General features: G+C 52.7%; 1 protein-coding gene across 2 annotated transcripts; it reads left to right on the top strand.

Moving 5' to 3' along the window:
- Positions 1–4,263: 4,263 nt before the first annotated feature.
- Positions 4,264–9,105, top strand: EOMES (eomesodermin). Of its 2 annotated transcripts, none has more exons than XM_066571175.1 (6): positions 4,264–5,067; positions 5,426–5,580; positions 5,874–5,995; positions 6,436–6,594; positions 6,685–6,746; positions 7,349–9,105. In XM_066571175.1, exons 1-6 carry the CDS (start codon positions 4,304–4,306, stop codon positions 8,025–8,027), a joined length of 1,941 nt encoding a protein of 646 aa, XP_066427272.1. In that variant the 5' UTR covers positions 4,264–4,303; the 3' UTR covers positions 8,028–9,105. The 2 variants fall into 2 exon arrangements, with proteins under 2 accessions (XP_066427272.1, XP_066427233.1); XM_066571136.1 differs by having other exon boundaries at positions 7,292–9,105.
- Positions 9,106–10,434: the final 1,329 nt, after the last annotated feature.

Below are 10,434 nucleotides of genomic sequence, written 5' to 3'. Positions count from 1 at the left end.
TTAATGTGACACCTTTCCTGGTCAATATTAAAGATAATAGTTCTTTGGCTTTGTAGGACTATTGATTCCCACTATTTAAAGTCCATATAAATATCTGTTTCAACAAGACTTGACTCTACTTTTTAACCCTTTTGGGTTCAATTTTCTCAGCCTCAGAGTAGATTTTAAGCTACACTTGTTTCTTCAGGACTGTGTGTCTGCACACTGAAAATCCCACTTGGCATAAATAAAATGGCTTGATGGTTTTTTGCAGCTATAGCAGGACTTGTTTTCATGAGAAGATAAAGAGCATTTTCAGTTAATTCAGTCTCCTAACGTTCCCATGAAAGAGACGGACATTGACTGCATGTGACAGAAGGAAGTCCCTGGGCACTGAAAGGGTGTAGCTGGCTTCCTCATAAAAACAGCCCCTGAAGTTCAGCGACAAGCTGAAATGCCAAGCCTTGCACAGCCATAGTAATATCTCCTTGATTTTATTCTGAGTGCTGTAAGGACTCAGTGGCTGTGAAAAGAAAGGTATCAAGAATTTTAAAAGGAAGCACTAATATTTGACTGGCCATATCTGAAAAATCCCAGCTTTAGTGATTTTAAAAATGCCATTGAAACATGGTGAAAGAGTGGAAGTGAAAAGTGTCTTCCTTCATTTGCCCAGTGTGATACTCTGTGTGTAAGTTGAAGTGGGGGGGGGGGAAAGCCAACAGAATGAATTACTGGGAAAATAGAAAGAAAATCTGCAAAATCTCTGCACAAGCTGGACATAAATGTGAAAGTATTAAAGCCGTTTGGGAACCAGATGCTTACAATTTGAAGAGGATATCCAGAAACTTACAGCTACTTTTAAACCAAAATCAAACAAAGAAAAAATTACCTCACTTAAACTATACAGATGTAGCATTCAGAAAATACCTGTGAACCCTGCCATGGTGGCAGCAGAACATCAGGAGAAGAATACAGCAATGGAATAGTGTGACAGGTCATTCTAATAAGCAACATTTTTGAAGTGTCCATATAGATCCAATGGAGTGTGCGTATGTATCCAGACCATATTTATAAGGATAAAGGTCATATATGGTTATAAATGATATATGGATTTCCATATGTACACACACACACATATGTAAGTAACAGCCTGATATATCCCATTGTTTCCAGTTTCTCCTCTTAGGCCCTCCTGAGCAGGGTGCTCAGGTTATACAGTTTCAGTCACAAGAGTCCGAGCAATTTGTTGAAGCAGAGGATGTTTTCCAATACTCTGATGAAAAAGGAAAGGTCTCAATCTCAGCCCAAAACCAAAGCATTAAATATTTCAGTCCAGTATGACACTGCTGTAACTTGGGCTGCAGAAAAAAAAGCTCTTCTTTTAGAGAAGAACACCTTTTTTAGAACCAGAGATGCTCCTTACTTGAATAAACCCCGTGAATATATTTGAATAAAGCCCAACGAAACAAGATAATCTGTAACCCTTCAAAGACCTACGTCTTCTTTCAAAAAATTTTTTTTGGTTGGGTTTTCTTTTGTGTGTGTGGTTTAGAGGTTATTTTGGTAGATTTACAAACCTAACATGCTCCTTTCTGCTTCGCCAGACTGTGATGTTTCTGCAGTGTTATTTTTAAGGTAACAGCTAAGGGCTGCGAGACCCATTCAGAACTCTCCAGTCCCACAGGACTGAAACATCCCGCAAGTTCTTGCGGCGGAGTTCCTGGGCACAACCCGTAGGGCTCGGGAGCAGGGAGTAAGGACGGAGACGGCTTGTAGGGGGCTGGGGGGCATTCGCCCGGTTGCCCCCTTGATTCCCAGGGACGGCAGATTGGCAGCGATAGGAATGACAAATACTGGGTACCAAGAATTTGGTAACGTGACTGTTCACTTTAATTTGCGGGACTCGGGAGGGGGTGAATTACAGCTTTTCCCTCAGCGTGCAGAGCGAATGAAGAAGCCCCCGCGTTACCGGGGCTCCCTCCCGCTGCGCCGCTGAAGGTCTCCGGGCAGTCTGGTTCGACGGGACTCCCGGGGCGGCAGCCCCGACCCCAGCCTCCCCCGCCACCGCCGGCAGAGCCTCGGCTCGGCGGGAGATGCGGAATGCGAGGCAGGGATGGAAGCCAGGCTGCTGTTCTCCCGAGCTGAGCTGAAAATAACCCCAGGTTTGAGAAGGATTCATCAATCCTTCGTTCGTAAGGGAGAGCACCCAGGCGTATTTCGAACCAAAACGGAAGAATCTCCCTTTCCCGGGACAGCCACAGGTTTTATGCGCTCCTCTCGGTGCAATCCGCAAGAAACCTAAGCAACATCGAAAGCTTTACTACCTTGCCCAGATGAACGCATGACCACCTGAGTTTTGGGGGAAAAAACCCCGCAACAGCCTTGAACTACGCGGCACCCGAAGGAATGTTCGAAATAATGTGACCTTTTCAGTGTGTAAGACCGTACAATGAACTCCCTTAAAACCTACATAGCAGTTTAACAAAATCTCCTTCCGTCCCTGCCCTAGCCGGGGAGAGGCAGAGCCCGAGGAAGCGGGCTGCCGGGTCCAGCCCCGCCGGGAGGAGCCGCACCGGGCTCTCCGGCCGCGGCAAGGGGCGCAGCGTCTCGGCCTCGGCAGCGCCCGGCAGGACGCTCCTCGCCTTGTTTTGCTTTCAAAGCAGGGCAGCTCGGCCGAGCTCTGCTCCGCTTCGCTTCGCACCCCGCGGCTCCAGCGCCTGGTCCGCTTCGTGCCGGAGCGTCGGACTTTTCCGACGCATTTTTGTTGTCTTATTCGGTCGAACGAGATCCACGCAAAAATTAAGGCAAACATTATCGCGGAGAGAACGTGTGGTTAGGGCTGGTATTTCATTGTCGGTCGCGAGCAGCCTAGCCCAGGCTCCCACCTGTGTGGCCGCAGCCCGAGGTGGGCACAGCAGGGGCCGCTTCCCCGGTCTCACCGGGGGTGGGGGATGAGTCCTGCCCGTCCCCGGCGGTCACCACCGGCAGTGCCCCGCCGCCCGCACCTGCCGGCGCCCGGCTTGCGCAGGATGCGCAGGCAGCGCCCCGGCCCCGGCTCTCGGCGGCCCCGGTCAGCTCTTCGCCATTTATCTCAGCTGCCCGATGCGGCGCGGCCCGGCGGGAGCGGGGGGCTACCGGGCCGAGGCGGCGTGGAGGGCGGCAGAGCTGGGCTGCTCCGGCCCGGCCGGATCCTTCTGTCAGGAAACGAAATCCTGGCCGCTCAGCGGGTCTGGTTCAAAATTCAGCCGTGAGGTGGAGGCAGGTGTTCGCAGCGCTCCCTGCGAGATGGCCGGTGGTGAGCAGAGGGCGAGGGGCTGTGGATTTGTAGCTGCAAATCCTTCACGGCGGCTCTGCCCGCTCCACAAAATCACACGGGCATCTACCCCTTCCCAAGCGCTGTTCCCTACCTTTTTGAGGCTAAAGGCTCGGGGATTTGCACTGAGAGAAAGCGCCAAACAGATCTGGCACCCGCCTCAATTAAAAATCTGCCTTCCCGGTGGGAGATGCTGAAAGGGAACGCGGCTTGTGAGAAACCGACTGCAGAGTTCCTGAAAACTGGAATTGCGAACCGAACCCGCCACTTCCCACGGATAAGGTGAAACGTGTTAACCCCATGATAAGGATGCTGCTCGGGGAGCGGAGCGGGAGGAAGGAGGCTCTTGGACGCAGCAGAGACACAAGCCGAATTGTCTGAACGGCGAGGCGACCGGCGGAGAGTTTGCGGGAGGCCGGCGTCCCCCGCCCCGTCTCAGCGGCCCGGTTGATCGCCCCCCTCCCCACCTGACGGGTGCCGGTTTTCCCACCCAAACCTTTCCATTTCGTCCCCATCTCTCGTTCAGCGCGGCGGATTCTTCCTTACGCGCCCGAGCGGTAGGACGGTGACACCTCAGTAAAAGGTCTTTTTTTTTTTTTCTTTTTTGGAAGAGGGGGAGCCGGGCCCTCCACCGCAGCCACCGTGGGGTGATGCGGAGCTCCCCTCAGTCCGAGCGACGTGGGCGCACGGAGCGGGCCAGAGCCCCTCGGGTAGCCGGCCGCGGGAAGGGCGAGGGGGGGAGCACGGAAGGGGACGGGGCGCGCACCAAAGTCACAGGTGACTTGTTCCAATTAGTAGCTGTCTAATTAAATTAGTGTCACGCGGCCCAGCCAATGGGCCGGCGGGGGTGGAGGGCGACGTGAGGCAGCCCAGCGCAAGCCCCTCCCCGGCAGCCCGAGAAACGCGGTATAAATTGCCTCGGCCGAGCCGTGCCGGAGCGTAGCACTTGGCGGCCGCAGGTCGGGGTGGGCACAGGATAGAGTGGGAGCTCGAGCGCACCGCCCATCGAGGATGCAGCTGGGTGAGCCGCTGCTGACGGCGGCGGGGTCACTGCCTGGCGCCCCCTTCTACCCGCTGGAGGGCGGCGGGCGTACCGGAGCCGCTGGAGCTGCCGGAGCTGGAGCTGGGACAGGCGCTGCTGGAGGCTCCCGCGGGCCGCCCGGTTCGGGATCGCCACCTCGCCTCGACCTAGATAAGATGCCCAAGAAGTTTGGAGCGGCCCCCGCCATCCTGAGCGAGACGGAGGCCGTCGAGCCGCCCTTCGCCGCTCCCAAGCCGGACGGTCGCAAGGCCACCCCATGCGGGGACGAGGAGCTGCCCCCGGCCGCCGCCGCCCGCTACTCCATGGACAGCCTGAGCCCCGAGCGCTACTACCTGCAGTCCCCTGGGCCGCCCGCCGCCGACCTGGGGGGGCCCTGCGCCCTGTTCCCGTACCCGCCGACGGCGCAGCACGGCGCCGTCTACCAGCCGCCCGGCGGGCCCCGCTACCCCTACGGCTCCGTGCTGTCCCCGGGCGGCTTCGCGGGCGCCGTGTGCCCGCCCGGCGGCCGGACGCAGTTCGGAGGCAGCGGCGGATACCAGTACGGGCAGGCGACGGGCGGCGGACCTCTCTACGGCCCTTACCCGCCGGCGTCGGGCTCCTGCGGCGGGCTCGGGGCGCTGGGGGTGCCAGCCGCCGGCCCGGGGATGCGAGCGCAGGTCTTCCTCTGCAACCGGCCCCTCTGGCTCAAGTTCCACCGGCATCAGACGGAGATGATCATCACCAAGCAGGGCCGGTAAGTGGGTGCGGGGGATGGTGGAAACGGAGGGAAGTGGTGTGGTGGTCGGGAATGGGGGGGGGGGGGGGGGGGGGGGGAGGTGGCATCCCCGGCCCGCTCCCCCGGGTGGGAGGTGCATGTTCTGTCCGTCGGTGGTGCCGCGGGATGTTTTCCCCGAGAAACTATTCCCCAGTTTCCCCACACACGGCGGTCCGGAGATAAGGCGGGGGTCGGCTGGGGCTCGCCGCTTGCTTCCTTAGTCTCTTTGGTGCCGGGACGGACGGGGCACTCCACGGCCGCCTACAGCATCCGCCGGAGCCCGCGCCCCCTCCCCCGCCCGCCTCACCATGCCTTGTGGTTTTCCTCCTTTCCCCAGGAGAATGTTTCCCTTCCTGAGCTTCAACATCACCGGTCTCAACCCCACGGCCCACTACAACGTCTTCGTGGAGGTGGTGTTGGCGGACCCCAACCACTGGCGTTTCCAGGGGGGCAAGTGGGTGACCTGCGGCAAAGCCGACAATAACATGCAAGGTAGGTGCAGGTTCCGGGGGTCTCCTCGCCCCCTTTCCCCGCGGGTCGGTTTCTCGGAAAGGGTTCCCAGTTTGCCGCACCTCCCCCGCCCCCCCCGAGGGTCTTCCCCACACCCGCATCCTGCTGAGGGTCGAGTTACTCTCTTAAGATCGTCTTGCGGCTCTTTCTGCGCCGCGAAGCGCTGTTGACGTGCGGGGGCTGTGTGGGGGTGGCCTTCGGGGGGCCGAGGGGCTGCGCGGGCGGGGAACAAAGCCCCGCGCCCGGGCGGCGTTTCACTGCCTTGTCTTCCCCAGGCAACAAGGTTTACATTCACCCCGAGTCGCCAAACACCGGGGCTCACTGGATGAGGCAGGAGATTTCTTTCGGAAAGCTGAAGCTAACGAACAATAAAGGTGCTAACAACAACAACGCGCAGGTAAGGAGGGAGAGGGAGGCCTGGGGGGCTCTTGGTGGCTCAGCGGGGGAGGCCTGGGCTTTTGGGGCTTTTACAACATTTCATCGAGCCCCTACATCCCTGTGCTTGTCACTAGTTTCCTTCTTGAACTGGGTCATAGAGCTTGTTATTTTGTTTTGCCGTATGAATAGTTGAAAATGTTGGAATACGATGTGCGAGTTACTTTTGTTTTAGCTACTATATAGATCTCCTGGAGCTGGTCAAAAAGTGGGAGGGTAGCTGATAGCTCGTCGTAAAGCAGGGCTGCAAGCTGTGACTCAGCTCCTGATAACAGTTAAAACTGCTCCATTTCTAAACCAAGAGATGACAATTTACAGGAAAAAAATGTCATGCTGTAAAATAGGTCTTTTAATGTTAGATGCAATTTGTCTAAAGATGTTGTCTCTCTTCGTTTCTTTTAGATGATAGTACTTCAGTCCCTACATAAGTACCAGCCCCGACTTCACATTGTGGAAGTGACCGAAGATGGTGTTGAAGATCTGAATGATTCCTCAAAGACTCAAACGTTTATTTTTCCTGAAACGCAGTTCATAGCAGTTACAGCATATCAAAACACTGATGTAAGTATCGATGTATAAAATTGCAATTAAGAACAAAATTGACTTGTGGGTTCAGCATCTCGTGTTAATATATTCTGCTTTCACTTTTAGATTACACAGCTCAAAATTGACCATAATCCTTTTGCAAAAGGCTTCAGAGACAACTATGACTCGTAAGTATACCTCTATTTTCTTTTGCAGATGTGTCAGTCTAGGAGGCATGATTGTGGCCTGAAATGTCTGTGGAAGGGTTTTTCTTTGGACTTTATTCAGTTATTCAGCGCCAGTACTTCTACTGGCGATTTTGCTTATGTTAAAATGTCTGAAGAGTGTATTGTCTAGATGACCTGTCTTTCTGCTGTCTTCTGAATTTTGGTAGGAAATTTGTGTTGGCAGAACCCAGCTGGCCTGCAGATTTTACTGGCAGCAGTATATTGGGTGGCTCCACAGAACAGTTTCTTTCAATTGTCAGCAGAATTCTTACCTAATGATTTTCTACTTTAACTTGTGCTATTGCTTGTAGCAGTAGTAGAAAATTTACAGTGGCCTAGGAAAACTGCCTGCTAAATCAGATTAAAACAAATCACCATCCAATTAAATATAGTTCTGATTCTAATTAAGAAATACCTAGTTTCTTCGTGTTTGTGTTTTTGTGTTGTGTTACTGTCATAGTGGAATTGTAAAGAAAAACACTCAGTATTCCTCTTTTATGTTGTAGCATGTACACAGCTTCCGAAAATGACAGATTAACTCCATCTCCCACGGATTCTCCTAGATCCCACCAGATCGTCCCTGGTGCCCGATACAGCGTGCAGCCATTCTTCCAAGAACAGTTTGTCAACAACCTGCCCCCAGCCAGGTTTTACAACGGTGAGAGAACTGTCCCTCAGAGCAATGGCCTGCTGTCCCCGCAGCAGAACGAGGAGGTGGCCAGCTCTCCTCAGCGCTGGTTCGTGACGCCCATGCAGCAGCCCAGCGCCAACAAACTGGACATGAACTCCTACGAGACAGAGTATTCTCACAGCACCTTGCTCCCTTATGGCATCAAATCCCTCCCGCTCCAGACATCCCATGCTCTGGGATACTACCCTGACCCGGCGTTCCCATCCATGGCAGGCTGGGGGAGCAGGGGCTCTTACCAGCGGAAAATGACTACAGGACTAACTTGGCCCTCGAGAACGAGTCCTCCGGGATTCACTGAAGACCAGCTTTCCAAGGACAAGGTGAAAGAAGAAATTGGCTCGTCCTGGATAGAGACTCCACCCTCTATAAAGTCTCTAGATTCAAATGATTCTGGGGTCTACACAGGCGCTTGTAAGAGAAGGCGGCTTTCCCCTAGCACTTCCAGCAACGAAAATTCCCCGACAATGAAATGTGAGGACATTAATGCTGAGGACTATAACAAAGACACTTCAAAAGGCATGGGCTACTATGCCTTCTATGCTAGTTCTTAGAGCATCTTTTTTATTCCAATTGGCTGTTTTGGTTTTTTGGTGGTTTTTTTTTCAGGGTGGCCTTGGGTTTTTTTTGCATTACAATTGCCAAAAAGACTCTTGCCTTCCACCTTGAGTTGTTGTGTGCAATTCTAAAGAAGGTGCCAAAGCTTTTTGACTGTTACAGGTAACAAAGTAGGGAAAGAGCAAACCATGGAAGATTTTTTCCCCTTGTGTTAGAAGGAACCATATGCAGAAGCTGTAAGGGGTACTGGTAGTGTCTAAATATGTGGCATATTTATTGGAGACACTAAAGTATACAGTTTGGGTTGGCTCAGAGGCCTGATTAAATCTATGCACTCCTGAGCAAGGAAAGAGGGGGTGGGATCCCAAATTTCATTTCCTTCCCTGCTTAATAAAAGGGAACTGGGTTGCAGGGAAATGCACAAATGCTATGTTCTGCTTTAGACTGAGCTGGTTTTTTCAACCCATCCACAACACAGTTGGCTGAGTTGGATATTGCTCAGCTACAGCTTTTTCGTTTGGCAGAAAATGCCAAAATAAGGCCTGCTTGCCAGGCAGGATTTTGACTTGAAGGTCTTGTTGCCAACGGGATTACAATGACAAATCTGACTTTTCTTAGCTTAGAACTTGCATTAAAAAACCCTGCCTCCATCCCAAAAGCCTAACCTTATTAAGGTGGCCAAAAACCAAGTGTACATTTGGTGTTTTGTCTAGGTACACTGTAGAATATTGTCGAATAATGTATAAATAGTTGACCTATAGCTGTTCAGTTGGAAGGACATCCGGTGGTGTATTGAAGTTCAAAAGGCATTTTTTGATTAATCAAACTTAGCATATGACACATGGCAAAAAGAGATTTCTATTTATGTGTATGTCAAGTGACTTTTTCAGCTGCCCTGTATGAAACTGGAAGTGATGTAACTTTACCCATTCTGCCTATACTTTCAGCCATTTTAAACTGCCCCAGAGCAACTGGCCCACGAACTTTTTCCCCTCCCAATAAAGTTGTTACTGTTTTTTTCTATGTAGATAGTAATAATTTTTAATAAATGTGGTGGTGCCAGGCATAACACGATATGGCTCTGCCTCATCTTTGCCTCTACTGGGTGTCCTGAAAGGGGAGGAGGGAGCACGATCCTAGGGGATGGGCCATTTATTTATTTATATTTAACCATACCTTGCGGTACTGACACTTTATCTGTTGTACTTGCTGTGTGGGGTTTTTTTTCCTTTAATTTTTTTTAAGTCTCTTTGCTGTTGCTCTGCATTTTCCTGTGCATCTTCTGCAGAAGCTGGGCTCGCTCCAAAATCCGACGGCCTCCTGTCCCGTTTCACCCCCTCGTCCCTCGCCTCTGCAACAGGCGAGGACAGCGAATTGAGAACCCAGCCCGCCTCCGCAGCAAACCCCGGGCTTGCCTCATCCCGCCGCCCCCTTCTCACCCCCTCTGCTTCCCGGAACAAGGCAAGAAATTCCCCTGCCTGCTTATCTGAGGGGAAAGCTTCTGGCAGAGCGATTGAATCCCAGCTCCCGCGGCAGCGGGACCTTTCCTGAGGATATGCAGGCAGTAATGGGATTAAGCTGTTAACGATTCCCGGCTGCAAACCAAATATACGCAGGGCTCAGGCCGGGGCTGTCCCTGATGGAGGTAACGCTGTCGGGGGGTACCGGCAGGGGCTCCCTCTCCTCGGGAGCAGGACGCGGCGGGTGTCCGGGCAGATTTCGATCAGCGCCTCGCCTCTCCGGGCGACGCTCCGGCTCTGCGCGGTGCCAAGCTGTCCTGTCAGGCTGCCTCTGCCCCATCTGGAACGGGATGGGGAATTGAGGCAATTTTTGAGAGACTAAAGACCGAGCATATTATATAATGTATAATTTTTTTCCAGTGGGGCCATCCCCTCCGGCAAAAGCCCCCGGGAAGGGCTGTCCCTGTCCCCGGCGGGGGTGCGGCAGCATGCGGCCGTCCCCACCCGCCCTGCAAACACCGATTACACAGCACGATTCCGCCGCGCTCTGTTAATAAAAGCTGTATATTTTTGCACCGCACGGTGAAAAAATAACTTAATACTTGTGAAAAGTCCTCACACTGTTTAATAGAAACGTAAGTGCCTGGCTGGCCCCAATTAACACCTTGTGATTATAATGCATTCCTAAAATGGGGTGTCAGACGCCAAATTGTGAATAAAGGTATCTAATTAATCTTCATAGGATGACACCGATAAACAACGCCAGGTTTAAATAAAGATCAAGGAACTGAATGCTTTTTATTTGTTTACATTGACAAAAGATAAAGTTAACTACCCTTGCACTTTGCTTCGTAATGTGATTTACTGCCACAAACAACGGGCTGTGGGCGGAGAGCTCCGCCTCGCCTCGCCGGGCTTTTTCTGGCGGCTTTGGCGGGAGGGG

The sequence above is a fragment of the Molothrus aeneus genome, chromosome 1, assembly GCF_037042795.1.
Source record: "Molothrus aeneus isolate 106 chromosome 1, BPBGC_Maene_1.0, whole genome shotgun sequence".
Taxonomy (NCBI): domain Eukaryota; kingdom Metazoa; phylum Chordata; class Aves; order Passeriformes; family Icteridae; genus Molothrus; species Molothrus aeneus.
The sequence above is the reverse complement of the archived record's forward strand: the minus strand, read 5'-3'. Positions and strand labels throughout refer to the sequence as shown.